The sequence below is a fragment of the Pipistrellus kuhlii genome, unplaced genomic scaffold, assembly GCF_014108245.1.
Source record: "Pipistrellus kuhlii isolate mPipKuh1 unplaced genomic scaffold, mPipKuh1.p scaffold_m20_p_1, whole genome shotgun sequence".
In the NCBI taxonomy this organism is placed as follows: Eukaryota; Metazoa; Chordata; class Mammalia; order Chiroptera; family Vespertilionidae; genus Pipistrellus; species Pipistrellus kuhlii.
This window is the reverse complement of record NW_023425404.1, coordinates 49,778,156-49,801,582: the sequence shown is the minus strand read 5'-3', so window position 1 is coordinate 49,801,582 and position 23,427 is coordinate 49,778,156. Positions and strand designations below refer to the sequence as shown.

Below are 23,427 nucleotides of genomic sequence, written 5' to 3'. Positions count from 1 at the left end.
TGAGAATAGAGCCTTTAAAATACTAACTTCTCATTTTGTTGCTGAACAAGCCCAAGCTACAGAAATAGCAGCTTCTCTGTTCTTCAATAAGAGTAAAGGTGTTCCAGCTGGTGTTACTCAGTGGTTGAGCACTGACCTATGAACTTGGAGGTCATGGTTTGATTCCCTGTCAGGGTACATGCCCAGGTTGCAGGCTCAATCCCCAGTGAGGGGCATGCAGGAGGCAGCCGATCAATGATTTTCTCTCATCATTGATGTTTCTCTCTCTCTGGGAAAAAAAAAATAAAAATAAATAAATAAATAAATAAATATAGTAAGCCCTAACCAGTTTGGCTCAGTGGATGATGTGTTGGCCTGCGAACTGAGGGGTCCTAGGTTCAATTCCGGTCAAGGGCATGTGCCTTGGTTGCGGGCACATCCCCAGTGGGAGTTGTGCAGAACGCAGCTGACTGATGTTTCTCTCTTGTCGATGTTTCTAGCTCTCTATCCCTCTCCCTTCCTCTCTGTAAAAAATCAATAAAATATATTTTTAAAAAATATATATTAAATGAAGAGAGAAGGTGGCATGCCCTTCTTGGGGAACATCCACTCACATCTCTTTTTTGAGTAAATTTTCTTTCTCCTAAACTCCTAAGAATCCCCACGAGATTTGCAAGGGGGAGGGGGGAGAGGTTGGGCAGTGGCAGGTCATCTTGGGTTTACCCTCTGAACCTGTCTTTAAGGTCCCCTTTTTTTCTGACTTCCAAGTGAGCTAAAGAAGCCCCACCGTGGCTCGTTTCTTTCCTATAAGACTTCTAGACAGTCAAAGTTGCATGCCTAGGGTCCTGTTGCTTCTTCTATCATAGGCTCTTCCTTGTTTTACTGTCCCCAGCTTTAATAAATGTACTCTAAAAAAAAAAGTGCAATGCATTGCAGGGCATCGATCATTCATTAATTCATTCACTTACCTGGTATTTGTTAAATTTTGATGGTGTGGTAGGCCTGTGTAGTTAAAAAGATGAGTAAGATAATCTTTTTCTCTAAGAAGCTACCAGGTAGTAGGGAAGAGACATGAAAACAATAGTTATAACACAAATGAAAGAAATAATGCAGTGCAATAAAAGCTATGATAGAAATACTGCTAAGTGCTGCATAAAAGAAGTATAAAAGAGAAGTTTTTGTTTTTTGTAATTTCCTTGGAGTCAAGAAGATAAAAAAATTGAACTTTTAATTTATATTCAGCTGTGTTGGAGTCAATAAAGATTAACAGCTACTTATATCTCTTGTTTTAAGTTAGAAAGTTAATTTGAGGGTGAAGTGTCATAAACCATTTGCTATACAAATGTTAGTACAATAATAATAATAGCTATTACCATTTATTGGGTTCTCACTATGTGCCAACTCCTGTTAAGTACTTCACATATATAATTTCATTTGATCTTCACAATGATCCTATGAAGTAGGCATTATCATTTCTATTTTATATATGATACGACTGAGGCTTGGAAAAGAAAAGCAACTTTGGTTATTGACTTTGTCTCCCCCTCCACCGTTTATGTGGTAAAACCTGGTGTAGTTTCTTAAACGTAACTTTATCTATCCCCAACTTTGTTTTTAAATAATGAAATTAAAATTTTATATGTCCCCCTGTGAAATTTGGGACCACTTGCTATGTAGGTTTTGGGATCACAAATTTTAGAGATAGATGGGAAGTCTTGGGAATTCAGATTTCACAGGTGGAAGAAATCATTCCCGGAGGAGTTACATCTTAGCCAAGGTTAGGTAGTGCTCTGCTAGGTGACAGGCTTTTGTCTTCTAGGACAGTATTCTCTCTCCTTGGCTAAACGCTTTAGAATGTGCAGACTTTAGAATTTAATATAATCACATTTACTAAAAATTGCTAAACATTCTAGCCAACAACAAAATTATTCAAGATAAAACCAAATTAATTTTTTTTTTTAACTTAAGGACATAGTTTCTAGGTGATCATCAGCATTATCATAGTCACTTACTTGACAGAAATTTAATTCAATGAATGCCATGTACTATCAAAGTGGGCAAGAAACAGCACAACCCAGCAGTTCACAATTTAGTGAAGGGGAGATGTGCCATAAAAGATTAAAATAATTGTGTCCACGTATGTACACAGATCTAGGGTGTAAAGCAGTAATTATCAACAGGGGGTAGGTCTTACCTCCAAACTGTCAGCAGATATTTAGCAATGTCTGGGGACATTTTTGATTGTCACAAGTTAGGGGATTGTTACTGGTATCTAGTGAGCAGATGCTAAGCATCCCAACATTCACAGGATAACACCCCCCACCCCCCACAACAAACACTTAATCAGTCCAAACTATCAATAGGGCTGAAGTTGAGAAACCCTGGTATAGAGCCAGCAAAATCTTTTCTACAAGAAATAGGGCGAGGGTAAAGTTTGGGTGCTGGTTACAGCAGTTTAATAAAGAGATCATGATTGGATTCGGGGAAGGGTAATCTCACAGAAGGGACAGCATGTACAAGCCACAGAAGCATGGCATATTTTGGGCAACCCCAAACATAGGGGCGGGGGAGGGAAAGAGTTGTGGGAATTAAGCCTGGACAGCTGGGCAGGACTTAGATATTCAAGAAAATATACTGAGTTAGAGGAATTACTGTAAGAAAAGCTATTTGGTTCTATGATGGTCACTCAGGAGCACAGTCTAGCCATCTATCTTGAGCTAAAACTGATGAAGAAAGTTGTTTGAAATGAAGCTTTTCTCATTTTGCTTCCTTAGGGATTTTCTAGGCATTTGTTAATTTCTGAGTGTGAACTCTGAGAGATGGAAGAGCTCTCTATTAAAGCTACTTAGCTGGGGTCTCAATGCTGTGACGGGATCATGAGGGACAAAGTGGTTATTGCTCATGTATTAGGCTTATGGACAGATGATGATTATTTTTTTATTTTGTAGATCACCCTAGTTCAGAAATGGGGATATGTGAATCTTAAGATTGGACTGCCAACAAATAAATAAATAAATAAATAGATAGATAAATAAATAAATAAATAAATAAATATTAGATTGCCACCTGAAATCTAAATGAGTTGCTTTCCTCCCCCCCAACCCTTCCCCCCCCCCCCAAAAAAAAAATGTGGGCAGGTAGGCCATTCGAGTCAGGGTTTCTCTTTTTCTTAAGCTAATGATGATCAGAGCAACTGACAAACTGCCACGGAATCTGCCAGACCTCAGCCCGGCCTGGCCTCTTCTCTCCAGCTCCTGAGCTTTGTCCTCCTTCTGCCATGCTCTGAGTCCATTCTTAGCAAGCTTCCAGGTCCTGGTCTCCTGGCCACAGCCACCTGAGCCTCTGGGCTCTGGTTCCCATCTGCCTGTGCCCTGGTGGCCTGATGACCGAACGTAAATGGAGGTGAGTTACTCTTCTAACTCAGCTGGCTTTCTAGGTATAATTTGGAAAACCCAATCAGAAGGAAGTATGCATTTTAGAGCATGAAGAGATGTTTAGGGAAATATTTAACTTTGACAGCTTATATCTTCTATACTCCTCCAGGTCTTGAAATAACTGAGAATTTAGATAAGAGAGATTGTAGAAAAGTAATGAAACCTACCATAAACTTTTGAAAAAAATTTTTTAAGAAAAATTAAGTGCTATAAAGATTTACTTCCCTTATTTATGTCTCGCTTTGTTTTATATTGAAAAAGATTATTAAGTATAACTTGGTATTTTATATTTAAAGCAAAGTTGATTTTCAGAGGTTAAAGATTTTTAGTTGAATTTCTTTGATATCCATTCAAAGCTAAATAAAGGAAGTAATATTTTGAATTAACGGTTCTCTAGATAGATAAAATACAATGTTTGTTTATATAAGAAAGCTGGAAAAACTTGCTAAAACTTATCAACAAGAAATTTTAACACAAATCCTTATGATTTAACACAAATCCTCATTAGAGCTATCATTTCCATCCGTTTCCACTTCTTACAAGTTTGATTAAATGAATATTAATCATTAACATGAGGTTCTAATTTCCTCGGCTGGGATTTTCTCCTCCTCTTCTCTGTCCTTAACTGTTGGAACAGTTACAAGTATTATTTTAATAATTTCTAGAGAGAAAAAAAATACACTGTTGCCTATTCCTACCACACTCTGAAAAGCAAAACATGACCTAAAATATGCAACAAGGCCCTTAAAAAAGCAACAGGTCCCCTTAAATATTTTAGTATTCATGATTTCAAAAGTTCACAATCCAAAATTTCTCAGGAAAGATCCCCACAACTCTGGGGGAAATCAGGTATTTCTTCTACAGGTTTCCAAGGATTTCATTGCTCTACTTCTTGCCTTTTCTCTGCTCTATGAGAATGGCCAAGGTTAATGGGAGAAAGCAGGTGTGCTTCTTCAGAAGACGATTCCTGCAAGTCACAGGCTTTCTACGGACAAATATCAATCCTTGACTTGAATTTCCCTCCCTATGCCCTAAGGTTAAGCTTTCACTAAGGGGCTGGCAGTGGTGTGATTTCTTAAGGTTTCTAGGTAGAGAAATTTCAGAATCTTCTTTGGTTTCCAATTCTATTCCTCCCTCTAGAGAGCAGTGGGAAGTTGTTCTAGTTATTTTGCCTCACAAAGTTGGCCCATTTGATAAATTCAATTGCAGAAAACATTGATTGGTTCTCTGCTGACTCAAAGATTAGGATAATGGACTTTAGGGTCAAATAAATAGTTCAAATTCAGGCTCCTTCACTTAATTCCTGAGTGACCTTAGCAAGTTATGCAACCTCCTTAAGCTTTAATTTCTTTAAAAATGGCATAATAATACTTATCTCACAAGGATTTTTTTAAGTCCTTTGGCTTTATTTTTCTGGGAAAATTTTCTGGGAAAAAAGCATACATGTTTCTCTATGGTCCTGATGAAGATATCCTTTAAAATAATTTATGAAATAGTTTAATTCATGTCTCTTGATTATCGGGATTCAAGCAGTACTTTGTTATTTGTTTGATTTTATCTTCCTCACTGTCAGCCTTGATTAATTGGTTGAAAATTTCAGATCAGAAGAAGTAATTTATGAATATTTCCCCAATCCCTTAGAAACATAATCACAGAAATACGTTATACTACCTTCATCATAAATCATTGGAAAGTAGATGTGTTCATTCACTATTAAAAGGGCAAGGATCTGTGTCATAGAGGATTAATCTGTGTAAACTGGCTTCCACCAGTAAAGACATTTTCTGAAAATCACAGATGTCAGAAAAAGAAAAAAAACACAAAGGAAAATGACAGGTTTCTGGTCAAGATGGCGGTGTAGGTAAATGCTTCCCACAACTACTTCAAAATTACAACTCAACTACTGAACAACTTCCTGACTGGTCTGGCTCAGTGGATAGAGCATCAGCCTGCGGACTGAGGGGTCCCGGGTTTAATTCCGGTCAAGGGCATATACCTTGGTTGTACAGGCAGCTGATCAATGTTTCTCTCTCATTGATGTTTCTAACCCTCTATCCCTCTCCCTTCCTCTCTGTAAAAAATTAATAAAATATATATTTTAAAAATAAATAAAATAAACTACAGAACAACCATCTTTCTACCTGAAATCTAGCTGACAAAAGTCCTAAGGTAAGGATATAAAGACTAGTAGGAGGGGGGGAAACGCTGCAAGGGTTAATTGCACATCCATGTGTGATGGATAACGATCAGGAGGGATATCTGGGCTGTGGAGGTCCTCCCTGAGGAGCAAGGGGTCCCAGCCCCACACTAGGCCCCCAGCCCAGGGTTCCAGTGCCAGGAAGAGAAGTCCCCATAACTTTGGCTGTTAAAAACCAGCCTCCTGTGTTTGTTTCTGTGTATTAGGGCTGCTACATCTCCCAGGCTTGGCAGAGTGGCCTATTGTCGTAAGTGTCCTGTAGGGTCCAGTGGCACCGCCTCCCTGTTCACTCAAGCTGGGCATTCCAGGCATGTCCCCTCCCCCGACCCCCATATGGGCTGTGTACACTCTCCTGCTGTAGTTGAGCCTTAATTGCTGTTGGCTCAGTTGGTTGGAGCATTGTCCCAAATACCAAAATGTTGTGGGTTCAGTTCTTGGTCAGGGCACATTCCTAGTTTGTAGGTTTGATCCTCAGTTGGGTTATATATGGGAGGTAATTGATCAATGTTTCTTCTCTTCCCCCCCCCCCAGCCCCGCCCTCACCTCTCTCTCTTTTTCCTCTCTCTCAAAAACAATAAACATATCCTCAAGTAAGGATAAAAAAAAGAAATGTTATTACTCATTATTGAAATAGAACTTGTTGAAAATGGTACTTGATTTCTGTGGTCTTTTTTTTTGCAAAAATATCACAATACTAGGATAACCATGAAGAAAGCATCTAATGAATCCAAATTGAGAGACACTTTACAAAATATCTGGCCAATACTCCTCAAAACTGTCAAGGCTATCAAAAACAAAGTCTGAGAAACTGTTACAGCTCAGAGGAGCTTAAGCAGACAAGAGAACTGAAAAATGTAACGTGAAAGCTTGGATGAGATTCTGGAACAGAAAAAGGATATTATGGAAAAACAGCAAATCTGAATGAAGTATGGAGTTTAGGGAATAAGAAAAAAAAAAATGACATAGACCATTCTTGCTGTAGTAATGATCATGTGAAACAACATAACCTTTGTCCTTGGAGTTCCAGTGAAGCTTCTGAACTACACCTGTGCCCAAACTGCCGCTGTACTAGTATAAGACTGACAGGCAGGTCACAGACTAAATACACTCACTCCACACCAGATAACCAACAATAGTCTGAACCAGAAGGTTTGTTTGCCCTGAGTTTTGGGTTGTATTCAGTAGGAAAGGATGGTCTGAATAAACATATCTAATGTGACCATATCAAAGATGAGTAATACTCTACATATTTGTACAGGGTGGGGTAAAAGTTAAGTTTACAGTTGTGAGTATACAAAACAGTTTATTCTTTTATTAGTATTTATAATTATTGTGTTATTTTCACAAGAACAACTGTAAACCCACTTTTGGCCCACTATTAAAAAAGGGTGTTTGCTGGGAGTTTGCCACAATAGAAAGTCCTAAACATCTCAGAATTCAAGTACAAGGCCAGCCTGGTTTAATCTGATGATACAATGCCCTTTAGGATTCAGAGAGTGAATTTATAATGAAGGTAAATATCAACGCCATAAAACTGCTGTGAAATATAACGTTGTCTCAAACAAGCATTCTTTTGGCATTACTGAACCACTGATACAAGGCAAAGCAGGGTCAAATGGCGGAGAGTTATGATAGGACTTTATGAAAGTATGGAAAACAGCAACTGTCCAAATCACATGGGCTGAAGGAAGGAAACTAAGGCCTTGCTGAAACCACCACATCTCAAGCAGGTCTGTGTTATTTGTTTGATTTTATCTTCCTCACTAAATTTTTACATTTGGTGAAAGCAGGAACCAACTTTGTTGTTCACCTTTATATTTTCAGCTCCTGTTTTAAAGTTCACAAACTATCAGGCTTTAAATCTGCCAAACCTGTACCTTTTGTAAATCCTATGTTCTCTGCTTTCTTTGACGATCCATGAATTGGAACTGCAGTTACCATTTTTAAATTTCACGAATATTTAAGTGCCACTGCTAATGAAATGAAATCCTTGGCTGTCTCCTCTAGGTGGGGACTACTGGCTAGGATGAGCCACTAGGGCTGACTGCTGGGTCTGGAGCCTGTGGGCTGGAGCTATGAGAATTATTATTATTATTATTATTATTATTATTATTAAAATATATTTTATTGATTTTGTACAGAGAGGAAGGGAGAGAGATAGAGAGCTAGAAACATCGATGAGAGAGAGTCATCGATCAGCTGCCTCTTGCTCACCCCCTACTGGGGATATGCCCGCAACCAAGGTACATGCCCTTGACTGGAATCGAACCCGGGTGCATTCAGTCCCCAAGCCGACGCTCTATCCATTAAGCCAAACCGGTTTCGGCTGGACTGCTATAAGAATTAAATAAAATAATGTGCATGAACCATTTTTCACAGTGAATGCTCAGTAAATCTTAGCTAATATGGTTTAAATAATCCCTTATTTTATAGCAGAAGCCATATTCTTGAAAGTCAGGGAAATTGGCAAAACCTGGAGCAGCAAGATCAATATAAGCCATAAGAACAAGTAATAATGTGAAAATTAAGCACAGTTAATGTGCAAGATTCAGCTGTCAGTACACTTACTTAGGTTTTCAAAGATATATCTACCACAGTAGAAATAAAATGACTCCCAGCTCTGTATTCTCTTAAAGCAAAAAATTTAAAAATCTAAAAGAAGAAATAACAATCATGTAATATCAACAATCAATAACATTAAGTATATATTTTCATAAAACGAAAGTCACCCTTTTAAAGTGAACACTTCAGTGATTTTTAGCATTGTCACAAACTTGTACAACCATCACCACTATCTAATTCTAGAGCATTTCCATCACCTCAAAAAGAAGTTCCGTGCCATTAAAATCACTTCTCATTTCCCTCTTGCCCCAGCCCTAGAAACCACTAATTTACATTAAATAGATTTTAAAAACACATTCAATAAAGCTCCTAAATGGCATCTATTTCTAAAAGGTACTACATTCACTGAGATTAAAAATTGACTCTGCTAGGCAACCCTTCTCTCTATTTTATTTTATTGACTTCAGAGAGGAAGGGAGAGGGAGAGCGTGATAGAAACATCAATGATGAGAGAGAACCATTGATCAGCTGCCTCCTGCACGCCACTTTCTGGGGATGGAGCCTGCAACCCTGGCATATACCCTTGATTAGAGGAACCTTCAGTCCACAAGCTGATGTTCTATCCACTGAGCCAAACTAGCTAGGGCTAGGCAATCATTCTCTTAAAATCACCCTCAATTGGCCAGGTTCTCCCACAAGTTTTATCTTATACAGAATGCATCTGATTTTAAAGTTTTCAAGATAGCCTAATAGGCTTAAAATGCAATATATTTGGTACTTGGCTATTCACTGGTGAGTATGTATTTTTCTGAGTTTGATTTTCTAAGCACATATTGAGAGGGCGGAGAATAAACAGATTTTCTCCCTTCATTTCCACACAATTGCCCACTCAGTCTAGCACCAAAAAATGGAATAATCTCTTTTTAAAATGTTTTGTTTAAATGGAAGTTAAATGAGTTGTTAATATATAAAAGGATGATAGCCAAACCGGTTTGGCTCAATGGATAGAGTATCAGCCTGCGGACTGAAAGGTCCCAGGTTTGATTCCGGTCAAGGGCATGTACCTTGGTTGTGGGCACATCCCCAGTAGGGGGTGTACAGAAGGCAGCTGATCGATGTTCCTCTCTCGTTGATGTTTCTAACTCTCTATCTCTCTCCCTCTCTGTAAAAAAATCAATAAAATATATTTATTAAAAAAAGAATGGTAAATTAAAATTTTTGATGTGCAACAGAACCATGGGAAATAGGATTATAAATACGAGTTTGCAACATGTTATAGAGAATTCTGAATTTTGGGACCCTTTGAAAAAACTACAAAACATTTTGGTAGGCTGTGGGAAGCAACAGAAGATTGTGGAGGCAGAAGAGGGTTAGCAATGATTATTAACTGTACTTTACAACTGAGTAGTTGATGGGGAAGGAAGAAGAGAATGCCAAAGGTAATTTCTATTTCAAAACTGGGACATTGGTGGGGCAATAATATAGAAGTCAGGAGAAGGAACTGATTTATTAATAGATATGAGTTCTATTTCAGTCTTGTTCAACTTTTAAGGACCCAGTTGAGGACTCAGAGATACAGATTTGGGAGTCACCTCTCTGGAGGTTGTACATGAAGTACTGGGAATGAATTGCTCACTTGATAAGAAGAGAGAATAGAGTTAGAATAAAGCTGAAGACAGACCACAGTAATTGTTTACACTTAAAGTGAGAAGAGGAAGAGAAACCAGCCAAAGCAGGCTGAATTGGGACAGGACTGCATCACAAGACCAAAGAACTGATTTAGTAAGTCAAAGAGAATGCAGATTGTTGAGCAAACTTCAGAGCAAGCTTTAAAGCAGTTTCTATTGAGTGCTGAGGTAGAAGATCTGTTAGAAGAGCAGAGATTCTGACAAGTTTCCTTCAGTAAAGAGGAAAATAAACTTCCCTTCTTCCAACTCACATTCAAGGCATTGTGCATAGAAATCCAGGAAGAGCTGTGGATAACATTACACTGCCACTCTCCCCATTTGTTTCTTTATAATTCTTGTCTCTCCACCAACTGACTCTCTCCACCCTACATTTCTGTATTTATTCTGCCTTGTTTAAAATCAAGCTCCTAGATTGTGTTCTTATGATTCTCCATACCATAACCTTTCATGTCCCAAATTCTACCTCATGTCAATCTTTATTTATTTATTTTTTAAAAATATATTTTATTGATTTTTCACAGAGAGGAAGGGAGAAGGATAGAGAGCTAGAAACATCGATGAGATACAGCTGCCTCTTGCACCCCCCCCCCCCCCCCCCACCGGGGATGTGCCCACAATCAATGTACATGCCCTTGACTGGAATCGAATCTGGGACCTTTTAGACTGCAGACCTATGCTCTATCCACTGAGCCAAACTGGTTTAGGCATCATGTCAATCTTTAAATGACTGCTTTAACTGTTAATTTCCTGATTATTTCAGAGTTAAATTTATAAGAGGTTCTAGCTTGCCAAATTATTATTATTATTATTATTATTATTATTATTTGCATTAGATCACATCATGGAATGTTGAACAGTCAATGGGTAGGTCAGAAGCCCACCTGTATTTTAATCACCTATGGCCTGGGAGACGGAGTGGAGGCCACATAGTATATGTGTGCTTGACCTTTAGCATGGCCTATAGGAATGATAGCAGCTATGAGGAATGTATCTAGTAGATATTGGGGATGAATCTTAGTTTAAAAACCCAGGTTTGCCTGGCCGGTGTGGCTCAGTGATTGAATGTCAACCTGTGAACCAACAGGTCACAGTTCAATTCCCGGTCAGGGCACATGCCTGGCTTGCAGGCTCAATTCCCAGTAGGCGGTGTGCAGTAGGTCTAGGCTGGCAAGATCCAGGTTTGGGAAGATAAGCAGGCACACTTTAAATGATTCTCTCTCATCATTGAGGTTTCTGTCCCTCTCTACATCTCCCTTCCTCTCTCCTAAATCAATAAAAAACATATTAAAAAAAAAACACCACACAGGTTTACAAAGAATTGTGCATAAGCCTGTTCTATAACCCTGCTTAATATTGACATTGACTCCTCATTCCTGTAGGCTAGAGGGAAATTCAACTTGTTATTTTTAAGGATGGTTATACACACTGATTACTGCTGAAACTATGTTACCCAACCTGATCAAGATGGTTTATGGAGGACATATTGAAAAATCTCTATCCTCTCCCCACCTTCTCTAAATACATAAAAATATTGGATCAAGTGTCAAAAATAATTTAAGCTTTGGTTTTCATATAGTAAAAAACTGATTTTTTTTCTCTTTCTCTCAGAAATTCAACATTATTTAACTCACACTACAAGGAGAATGAAAAATAGACAAACTCTATTTGCAGTGTAACTATAGAGACATCTGTAAGCTTGGACTATAACCTATAAAGAGGGACTGCCCAATGTCAAAGTCAAATTGGAATGTGATAATAAACACCTAGTCATGCAGATATGATACAGAGTGTGTCCTAGCTCTCCAAAGAAAGTGCCTCAAGAGGCACAAACCCTAGTACACAACAATGAGAACAGGCAAGGCTGAAATATTGAATAGAAGCTTTCCTACACCTTCTATTTGAGATATTAGGGAAAGTGATGTTGAACAAGGGCAAATAAGCCATATTTGTGAGAAGAAGTCTGTTGGTGAGGAATAATGGAGAAGATAAATTCTACATCATTAGCAACCCTGCAGTGCTATCATGGGGGAAAGTAAGGGCTATAGAAACTCACATTGTTTCATAAAGAAAATAGCCTCAACTATGGCCCTGCCTCAACCTTCTTGCAAGTCTCTTGAAAATAGTGGATTCAGAGGAAACCAAGATGGAAGCCTAGGATAGACAGCTGAATGCAGTCTACCACAATAAATTTGAATTTAGAACTGGAAAACAGGGCTATGTTTCTCTGTTTGAATGGCTGGCTGAGAGGAGGCTCTACCATTTGGGAAGGAGAGAGAAGGAACACTGAACCTCAGGAACTGTGAAGATGTGGAGAACTGTGTTTGCAAAAAGGCAGCCACCCAACTTTGCTGCTGGCTTGCTTGCGGAGCGCAGAGAGGGCGGGCTGAGTTCACTGCTGGCTTACTCCCTGCATGCAGAGAGGGTGGACAGCTAATGTGTCGAGTCTTGCTTTCTTTTTCGGGAGGAAAACAGAACCACCCTATTGCTCTGATAGCCGGCCCCAGACAGGGAGAGGCCAGACTGTCAGACAGTGGGCAGAGATCTCTCGGAGGTGTGTGAAGCCAGCAGCCATTACTGTGGGACTCAGAAACCAGACCCTTGTAGGGAGGGGCTGACCAAAGCTTGTCTGTATCATCCGAGACTCCACCCCATCCAAGCGGAGCACAGAAGCCCTTCCAGTGGCTAGCTTTCTCATTCACTGTGAATAGGACTCTCCTAGGGAGAGACAGACAGGAATCCAAAGCTTGTCTGCGCCTATACAAAAGAGGTGTGCGCGCCTGCAACCAATATTGCGGGATTCACCAAAGCTTGGCTGTGCCACCCTGAGACTCCGCCCCATCCAAGCAGAATACAGAAACCCTCCTAGCTGAGACACTTCTGATCCTCACAGCCAATTGGCTTGGAGATCAATGCTTCTCAGTGATATCAACAATAAGCAAGGCTTAATAACAAGACTACACACACAACCCACAAAGGGCTACACCAAGACTGTCCACCTCAGGTAATTGGGAGGCTGACCCACTGAACCATATAGGACACCTTAGCACACAAAGCCACCCTACCAACTCAGGGAAGCTGTGAAAATGCCGAGACAAGGAAACAGATCACAAACAAAAGAAATGGAGGACAAGAAGCGACTGGATATAGAGTTCAAAACCACGCTTATAAGGTTTTTCAAGAATTTTCCTAGAAAAGGCCAATAAAATAAATGAGACCTATGAGGATATGAAAAGGGATCAACTAGAAATAAAGAATACAATTGTCTGAAATAAAAAATACTATACAGAGTCCTAAAAACAGAATGGAAGATCGCAAGAATCAAGTCAAAGATTTGGAACACAAAGAGCCAGAGGACACTCCTCCACAGAAGCAAGAAGATAAGAGAATCCAGAAAGTTGAAGATAGTGTAAGAAACCTCTGGGACAATTTCAAACGAACCAACATAAGAATTATGTGGGTTCCAGAAGAAGAGAGAGAGCAAGATACCGAAAATATACTGAAAGAAATAGTGACAGAAAACTTCCCCCACCTGGGGAAAGAAATAGACTTACAAGTCCAGGAAGCGCATAGAACGCCAAACGAAAGGAATCCAAAGAGGACCACACCAAGACACATCATAATTAAAATTCTAAGAGCAAAAGACAAAGAGAGAATCTTAAAAGCAGCAAGAGTAAAGCAGGTAGTTACCTATAAAGGAGCACCCATATGATTGTCAGCTGATTTCTCAACAGAAACCATGCAGGCCAGATGGGAATGGCAAGAAATATTCAAGTTGATGAATAGCAAGAACCTACAGCCAAAAATACTCTACCCAGCAAAGCTATCACTCAGAATCGAAGTCCAGATAAAGAGCTTCACAAAGAAAAAAGAAAAAAAAAAAAAAAAAAAGCTAAAGGATTCATCACCGCCAAACCAGAATTATATGAATTGCTGAAAGGGGTTCTTTAGGAAGAGGAAGAAGATATAGATAAAAATTATGATCAACAAAGGTAACTATCAACAAGTGAAACTAAAAGCCAAGGGAATTAAAAAACCTGATGAACAATATTAACTAGTGAATATAATAGAATCAGAGGTATGGAAGGGGAGTGGACTGATGGTTCTCAAAGGAAAAGGGGAGTGGGAGGTGCGGGAAGAGCCTGAAAAAAAACTGTGCACCTATGGATGAGGACAATGGGTGTGGGGAAAGAGATCTGTTTCCTTGTCTCGGCATTTTCACAGCTTCCCTGAGTTGGTTGGGTGGCTATGTGTGCTAAGGTGTCCTATATGGTTCAGTGGGTCAGCCTCCCAGTTACCTGAGGTGGACAGTCTTGGTGTAGCTCTTTGTGGGCTGTGTGTGCAGTCTTGTTATTAAGCCTTGCTTGTTGCTGGTATCACTGAGAAGCGTTGATCTCCAAGCCAATTGGCTGTGAGGATCAGAAGTGTCTCAGCTAGGAGGGTTTCTGTATTCTGCTTGGATGGGGCGGAGTCTCAGGGTGGCACAGCCAAGCTTTGGTGAATCCCGCAATATTGGTTGCAGGCGCATGCACCTCTTTTGTATAGGTGCAGACAAGCTTTGGATTCCTGTCTGTCCCTCCCTAGGAGAGTTCTATTCACAGCGAATGAGAAAGCTAGCCACTGGAAGGGCTTCTGTGCTCCGCTTGGATGGGGTAGAGTCTCGGATGATATAGACAAGCTTTGGTCAGCCCCTCCCTACGAGGGTCTGGTTTCTGAGTCCCACAGTAATGGCTGCTGGCTTCACACACCTCCGAGAGATCTCTGCCCACTGTCTGACAGTCTGGCCTCTCCCTGTCTGGGGCCGGCTATCAGAGCAATAGGGTGGTTCTGTTTTCCTCCCGAAAAAGAAAGCAAGACTCGACACATTAGCTGTCCACCCTCTCTGCATGCAGGGAGTAAGCCAGCAGTGAACTCAGCCCGCCCTCTCTGTGCTCCGCAAGCAAGCCAGCAGCAAAGTCTGGCAGCCGCTGCCTTTTCACTCGCACAGTTCTCCACACCTTCACAGTTCCTGAGGTTTAGCGTGCCTTCTCCTTCCCAGATGGTAGAGCCTCCTCTCAGCCAGCCATCCGGCGCTTCAGGGCGATGTTTCCCGTTTTCCAGTTCTAAATTCAAATTTGTTGTGGTAGGCTGCATTCAGGTGTCTACCCTATGCTGCCATCTTGGTTTCTCTCTATTGGATTATTTTAAAATAAGAGATTATGGTGCTTTTACTTTGGCTGCAAAAACAATTCTCAACTTCTTTAGGTGTGGAGTCCACTATCCTGAAGTGTGTAGCTAGAGAGAGAACTCATTTTAACTGTTCTTTTCCAAAGGTAACTCCCCAAACCTCCTCCAGCTCTGACCAAAGCAGCTTCGTTGAAGTGAAGAGTTTGATCACTCAGATGCCTTCTAAAGGGCAGATACAAGAAATTACTAAGGAGCTACATTGTCTACTGTGTAATGACTGGTTCCGAGATCCACTTATGCTAACCTGTGGCCACAACTTCTGCCAGGCCTGTATTCAAAACTTTTGGAAGCAGCAAGAAAAGGAAACATTCTGTCCTAAGTGTAAGATATTGTGTCAATATGGCAACTGTGCATTCAACCTTGTACTGGAGAAGCTGGTAGAGAAGATTAAGGAGCTACCCTTACTCAAGGGCCATCCACAGTGCCCAGAACATGGAGAGAACCTGAAACTGTTCAGTAAGACAGAAGGGAAGCTGATCTGTTTTCAATGCAAAGATGCTCGGTTGTCTGGAGGGCAGTCTAAAGAGTTCCTTCAGATCTCTGACGCTGTCCATTCCTTCATGGTGGGTGAGCCTTGATCAATCCGTTAAGAGAGCTGGGGAAATATTTTCTGTAGGACTTCTTCTCTCTTGCAATTTCACCCCTTTACTCAGATGATTATTAGAAAGATCAGAATGCTCAGAAAATGCAATATATCTTACAATGTTCTTTCTCTTGAGGTGCTAATATAGGAAAGGAGTAGTGGAAAACCTGTAGCCTACTATTCATTTAAGCAAATATTTACCTAAATCCTGCCATGATAATGCTTTACTAGACATCATGCAGGATGTGAATGCATACAATACTGCTCTTGTTATAAAACTCTTGAAATTTAGTCAAAATGAAAAAAAAAAAACCAACACAGAAGTAATTTTAGAGTTTACTATTGAGACCTAAATTTTGTCAAACTAGTAATTCATAAATGTTTAGAATTTCAGAAAAGATTAGAAAAAACTGAAACATTCAGGGGACGTATGGTAAAAGAAAGTTTGAACGTGAAAATCATTTGGATTTGGATGGGCAAAAGGAAGAAATAACTATTCTAAGTGAGAACAATGTGAGTAAAGGTATAGGTAGAACAGTGTAACCAGGGTAGAAAATGTATACAGACCTGTTACCGTCCTCATACCCCTTATAATTTCCTTCACTATCCTTGGAAGAGACAGGAACTATGACATAGGGGAAAGGAAAGCCCTCTAGAGCAAGAGCTGGCTTTTTCCCCTGACATAACAGGGCTTTGAGGGAGATGTCCCTTATGGCCCTTCCTCTCCCGAGTCAGTGTGGGTTGAACTTATGTGATATTCCCAGGAGGAGTTTAACACCATGAAGGGTCAACTGGAGGCAGTCCTGAAGGAACTTCAGTCCCTGAGGAGCACGCAGAAAGATGCAATTACTGCTTACAAGGTGAGGAGCAGGGTAGGGGGTTATGAGATAGAACTAGAATATACCCTCCTTTTAACTTTAGCCATTTGGGTGGGAAGGTAACTATACAAATAGTGTCAATACACAAAATGAAAGTTGGGTTATAAAATTAAAGAATGGACACAGTAAGGTGGAAAGGAACATAGCAGTGGAGTAAGTTCCCTACAGCTTATAAGCAGAGAGAGTATACTGGCCTTTTCCCGAATATGTTCTTCCTTTTGATGGTTCAGTTGCTGGGTGATTTTTGTGGGGTTGCAGTTTCTCTGGTCTTTTCTCTTATTTATGGCAAAATAAGAAATTTATCTATGGCAAATCCGCTAAAGATAGCTATATCTAAAGACATACTTTTCATTTTGAAAATTTCTGTCTGGTGGCTGTGTGGAGAATGAATTAAGAGAGATAATGACAAGAATAATGGTCAGAAAGCTACCACTTGACCCCATATGGTAGCTTGGTCTAGAAAGGCAATGGAGATGGAAAGAAGTAAACAGCCTCAGCATATGCTTTGGAGATTAAAAAATTAATTATCTGGATGGAGTGATTCATTAGAAGTTAGGTGTGAGTGTGGATGTTAAATAGACAGTTGGATATAGAATGAGAAGGAAAAAGAGCCCATGATAGAAAAATCAAGTAACTGTAGAACTAACAAGTAAGACTGAGAAATAGTAGTGAAAGGAAAACGAGGCAAGTGTGAGCTAGAGGAAAGAGAGAGTTAAGACTATTTTAAGAGTACAATAACAATGATGGGCCATAGAATCCAGGCTAGAGAAGAGGGGATATAAAGGCAGAAGTTGAAGAAATATTGTAGAAATGAAGGGGTCAGTACACAGGTTTCAACGAGACCTAAAATTGCAATAGGGATACCTAAATAAAAAGCTCACTTTAGAGATAGTGAAATTGCTGAGGATGAGAAAATCCTCAGTGTAACTAAGAATTAGTAGAGATAAAGGTGGAAATCACTAGAAATGAGAATAAGGAAACAAGAAGCCATGTTATTCAGATGGCTCTCCTATGAGAGTGTTGAGGTCATCTAAGAAAAGAGCTGCAAGTACATCAGTTATCATTTTCCAAATCTACTGGAGGGAAAAGGGTCAGAAAGGACTTCCCACAATGTGGGGGGAGGGGGGAGATCCTGCCAGGGGCTGGATGGAGGGAGGCAAAGTAGGGAATGCTGGACATCTGCAAAAAAAAAAAAAAAATCTTTTTTTTTTTTTTTTTTTTTTTTTAGAGAGAGAGAGAGAGAGGAAGGGAGAGAAACATCATTGTGAGATTGGAACTTCAATTGGCTGCCTCCTGCATGCCTGCACCCTGGGCATGTACCCTGAAAAGGAATTGAACCAGCAAGCTTTCAGTGCATAGGACAATGCCCAACCAACTGAGCCACTCTGGCCAGGGCTACCATCTCTTCTTTTATATTATCCTGGAAGCAGAAGCACCCTCCCTTACCCCGCCCCCACTTCTGATGTTCTGATTTCTCGAGAAGGATATTTCTCTCCACCTCCTTATGACCCCAGTCTAACAGTATACCTTGGTAGATATTGGCTTATACTTCTGGGTAGGAGAGTATTATCATTCATTCTAGAATGTTTGATTAACCCCAGAGTCTTATTTCATATGGCAATGGTTACCATCTCAGTATTTCAATAGGAACCTGCCCATCACTTTTGACTATTTCATCCTGAACTGTTAAACTAGCTGAGAAAGATGGAGTAAGTCTCTCCTTCTGCCACAAAAAGGGCTCCTTTTAGTGTGGTTCAATGTTGATATTGCATTTTAGTGCATTTTCCCATTATGGTATTTCCCAAGTTGTGTGAGTATTGGTGGTGTGGGCCCCCATCCCCAAGAGCTAGTCTCAGGAATTACCTTAGTGATGATCATGGAGGTTTCCAGGAAAGCAAGCTACATCTGCAGCAACACATCTCCGTGGAGTTTCTAAAGCTGCATCAATTTCTGCACGGCAAAGAAAAGGACATTTTAAATGAGCTCCGGGACGAGGGGAAAGCCTTGAGTGAGGAAATGGAGCTGAATCTGAAACAGCTTCAGGAACAGTATCTCCTAGCCAAGGATATGATGGTGAGCGTCCAGGCCCGGATGGATGAGCAGAACTCCTTCAACTTTCTCAAAGTAAGACTCCATATCAACATGACTATGGGTATGCTACTGGAGGGAAAAGGGTCAGAAAGGACTTCCCACAATGTGGGGGGAAGGGGGGAGATCCTGCCAGGGGCTGGATGGAGGGAGGCAAAGTAGGGAATGCTGGACATCTGCAATAATATCAACAATAAAAATAAATAAATTTAAAAAATGCTATGGGAAGCCGAAGCCGGTTTGGCTCAGTGGTAGAGCGTCAGTCTGCGGACTGAAAGGTCCCAGGTTCGATTCCAGTCAAGGGTATGTACATTGGTTGCGGGCACATACCCAGTAGGGGGTGTGCAAGAGGCAGCTGGTCGATGTTTCCCTCTCATCGACGTTTCTAGCTCTCTATCTCTCTCCCTTCCTCTCTGTAAAAAATCAATAAAATATATTTTTTTAAAAATTCTATGGGAGAAAAGCAGGAATCTACTTTTGCCTCACACTCAATAGAAAGCTTTCCTTTCACCCTCCTAGAAAAGAAGATAGTAAAATCCCAATAATAACAGTATGTTTTAATATTTCTTCAGAAAGAACTTTGAAGCTTTATTTCTTAAAAATATAAATGTTGCAACCTAAGCTGTGTTTTTTGCTCCCAGCAACATACATTGATCTGTTTGAAAAGCTATTTGCCAATCTTTGGTCATTGAAGGTTCACTTCTAATGTGGCATTGGTTACCACTTCAGCATTCAGCAGTTTAACTAGCCAGAGTAAGGAAAAGTGGCCTTGGGGTGGGAATACCTACTGCAAGCATGTCAACTCAAAGGCTAACATGGGCCAAAAAAACAAGGTTTAAGTTTGTGTGGGCTGCAAAAAACCAAAAGCTTCCAATTTTCATAGAAACATAGGTTTATTTCGATAGAGACATGCTGAATACAAAAAGCTGAAATGAATGAGTAATCATTAACCTAATAATTAATATTTTTTCTTGAACATTAACTTACCAGAATAACTGCACAAATTAACAAACATAAAGCAAATAAACCTATTTTTCTTGTTGTCGAAAGTGAAGTATTTCCTGTTGTGCACACAAAATAAGTCAGTACAAGACTAATAATGTGGCAATTGGCTGCTAAAATATTTGCTGCTAGTATTAGTGGAGAGAAATGATGCACCTGCACATAAGGTGCGTAAGGGAAATGAATGCAACACAATTATAGTAATCAGTCATTAGCGAATGTTGTAGTTCGTTATTAATAACTAGAGGCCCAGTGCATGATCATTTGTGCTTGGGGAGGGCATCCCTCAACCCAGTCTGCACCCTCTTACAGTCCAGGAGCCCTCAGCGGATGACTTATTGATGGCTTAGGCCTGCTAGGGGAAAGCACTGCCCCCATCACCCAGCTTCTGCTGCTGCTGCCACTGCTGGCTGCTGGCCTTCCTCGGCCCTCGCAACTGCAGCAGCTTTGTCCAGAAGGACATCCAGTCTATCTAGTCCAATTAGCATATTACCCTTTTATTAATATAGGTTATGTATAACAAGATATTGTAAAAATTAAGTTACAAAATTTTTATTAAAGTGTTTCTCACATACTATTATATTGGCTGGGCTGCAAGAATATTCATTGTGGGCTGCATGTGGCCTGCAGGCTGAGAGTTTGACATGTTTGATCTCTTGAATTCTCCTGAGACTATGGCAGTATAGGGAAATGTAGCCTAACCTTAACTTCTCTCTTATTCCATGTAAAAGGGAGCTAGGAAATAAGAGCAAGAGAAGACCAGTTTATCTTGGGTTAGATGAAGGATGCAGATCAGAAAAGACAGATGGAAAATGAGAGGTAGCGATGGATGGGGACCATCTGCACAGGGTCCCAGTATTGACAATCAAATCCCAGTGATGGCCAGTATCACCAAAGAAATTTCTGCAGTTGATGAACAGGCATCTAACTTCTCTATTTCTCTTTTCCTCTTCCAGGACATCACACCTTTCTTAGCTAGGTAAGTGGTATTTCCATATGGTATTACTACCCTATCTTCAGTCCCGGGAGGATAGCTAAAATAAATTATTTATGTCCCTTGCAGCTTGCAGAAAGGAATAAAAGTGCTGACACCCAAAGAGCTTATCTCCAGAAAGCTGAACTTTGGCCTGTACAAAGGTCCCATCCAGTACATGATGTGGAAGGAAATGCAGTCCATTGTCTCTCCAGGTATCAGTGGGTAGCAGCTATTGGTTCCTGGGGCTCCTAATGTATGTTTCATCTGCGGGGACTTTTCTGTGGCCCTAATTAATACTTTAGAGAGCAGGGAGAAGAGTAGAGTTTAGCAAAAGAAAGCTAGTTGGTATGACTGAATTTCCTCTGGTACCATGAATTAAGAATTTATGGCTTTTTACTGGTAAATAGAATCTAATGTTAGAATTACCTCTCAGTCGCTGAAATAGGTTTGGCTCAGTGGATAGAGCGTCAGCCTGCGGACTGGAAGGTTCGATTCCGGTGAAGGGCATGTACCTTAGTTGCAGGTACATCCCTGGTAGGGGGTGTGCAAGAGGCAGCTGATCGATGATTCTTTCTCATCGGTGTTTCTAGCTCTCTATCCCTCTCTCTTCCTCTCTGTAAAAAATAATAAAATATGTTTAAAAAAAAAAAGAATTACCTCTCAGCCTATGATTTTAATTTTTCTGTCAAATGTGACAACTAATATTTTATACTGTTTCGCTATATCAGTTATATAAATCCCTGGATCTTTTCTGCCCTGAAGGTGTTTATTATATATACTCTTTGAATGTAATAGGGTCTTTTAGGTCCTTTTTGTTTGATGTTCATAAAATGGAGTATAATATCTTAGGAGATTGTTTAGAGATCTTCAGTGCTTAAAAAAAAAAAAACTATACCAAAAAACAGCAAAACACCAATAATTTTAATAGGTGTGCCTAATATGAACTCTAAGTTTTTATCATCCTGCAGATACCAAAGAATTGAGCAGGACAAAAGAACACAAATGGTATTTCAAGAACATAAAATTCTAAATAAAAATCTTTATATAAATACAAAGTTCTACAAGTTTTTATAGAATTTACATAGGTTCATTATTAGTAGTACCCTGTTTCCCCCAAAATAAGACAGTGTCTTAATTTTTTCTCCCAAAGTTGCGCTAGTCTTATTTTCGGGGAAACACAGGTAGTTACTGACTTAGTGAAAATCACAAATCTATCCCTGTTAACAATTTTTCCAAATAATTGACAATAAAAAAATAAGCTTTACTAAGACATAATTAACATAGAATAAAATAATCATTTAAAATTTTATTGGTGTGACATTGGTTAATAAAATTATGTAGGTTTCAATTCTATAATACATTTTCTGTATTCACCACACTAGTCAAGTCTCCTTCTGCCACCATTTATTCCCCCTTTATTCTCTTCTACTTCCCTCAACCCCCATTTCCCTCTGGTGATCACCATATTGTTGTCTGTGCCCATCAGTAGATGAGTGGATAAGAAAGCTGTGTTACATTTACACAATGGAATACTACTCAGTTGTACACCCCTTACCTTTTGCAATAGCATGAAAGGACCTTAAGAGCATTATGCTAAGTAAAATAAGCCAGTCAAAGAAATACAAATAAACAAACAAAATAGAAATAGATTCATAGATATAGAGAACAGACTGACAGCTATCAGAGAAGAGGGTGCTGGGGGACTGAGTGAAAAAGGTGAAGGAATCTATTGCTCTTCATAGATATAAACTCATCATTTTAAAGTGTATAATTTGATGAGTGTTGACAAATATATATGCTTATGTAAACATCTGCAAAATCAAGATATAAAAAATTTCTATCATCCTAAAAAGTTCCTGTGTATCCCTTTGCAGTCAATCCCTTCCTCTACCCCTAACCCCAGAGAGTCACTAAATCTGCTTTTCCCACTTGTGTCTTTTCTAAAATCTCATATAAGTGGAATTATATATTCTGTAGTCTTTTGTGTCTGGCTTTTTTCACTTAGAATAATGCTTTCTGAGATTCACCTATGTTGTTTATTTTGTTCATTAAATTCCACATGTAAGTGAAATCATATGGTATTTGTGTTTCTTTGACTGGCTTATTTTACTTAGCATGGGGAGATAAATTATTGGTGTTTATATAAATACTGACTTCTACTATGGGAATATGCATTCATCCTTTTTCTCCCATGCCCTGCTTTCTCTTATCTTTCTTCCTAGGCTTATTTCCATTAACTCTGGACCCTAAAACAGCGCACCCAAATTTGGTGCTGTCCAAAAGCCGAACCAGTGTGTGGCATGGTGACATTAAGCAGGTAATGCCCGATGACCCAGAGAGGTTTGACTCAAGTGTGGCTGTGCTGGGCTTAAAAGGCTTCACGTCTGGAAAATGGTACTGGGAAGTAGAAGTAGCTAAGAAGACAAAGTGGACAGTTGGCATTGTCAAAGAATCCATCATTCGGAAAGGCAGCTGTCCTCTAACTCCTGAGCAAGGATTCTGGCTTTTAAGACTAAGGAACCAAAATGATCTGAAAGCTCTGGATTTGCCTTCTTGCAGTGTGAGTCTGACCAACAACCTTGACCAGGTGGGCATATACTTAGATTATGAAGGAGGGCAGGTGTCCTTCTACAATGCTAAAACCATGACCCACATTTACACCTTCAGTAGTACGTTCACGGAGAAACTTTATTCCTACTTCTGCCCTTGCCTTAATGATGGTGGGGAGAATAAAGAACCACTGCATATCGTGCAGCCACAGTGATTAGTCATTCTATTGTATAAATTCAGAGCAGTATTAAAGAAGTATTGAAATAG

The 23,427-nt window shown here is 39.8% G+C and overlaps 1 protein-coding gene and 1 long non-coding RNA gene across 3 annotated transcripts; one reads left to right on the top strand and one right to left on the bottom strand.

The window, feature by feature from the left end:
- Positions 1–7,455: 7,455 nt before the first annotated feature.
- Positions 7,456–8,084, bottom strand: LOC123652535. The gene is made up of 2 exons (XR_006741918.1): positions 7,943–8,084; positions 7,456–7,683 (listed from the first exon to the last, which is right to left on the bottom strand). It is a non-coding gene; the product is annotated as an uncharacterized LOC123652535 (long non-coding RNA).
- Positions 8,085–15,034: 6,950 nt separating this feature from the next.
- Positions 15,035–23,427, top strand: TRIM69 (tripartite motif containing 69). 2 transcript variants are annotated; one of them, XM_045583048.1, is made up of 6 exons: positions 15,035–15,646; positions 16,431–16,526; positions 18,435–18,668; positions 20,591–20,613; positions 20,698–20,822; positions 22,833–23,427. In XM_045583048.1, exons 1-6 carry the CDS (start codon positions 15,056–15,058, stop codon positions 23,372–23,374), a joined length of 1,611 nt encoding a protein of 536 aa, XP_045439004.1. In that variant the 5' UTR covers positions 15,035–15,055; the 3' UTR covers positions 23,375–23,427. The 2 variants fall into 2 exon arrangements, with proteins under 2 accessions (XP_045439004.1, XP_036299463.2); XM_036443570.2 differs by lacking the exon at positions 16,431–16,526 and having other exon boundaries at positions 18,351–18,668.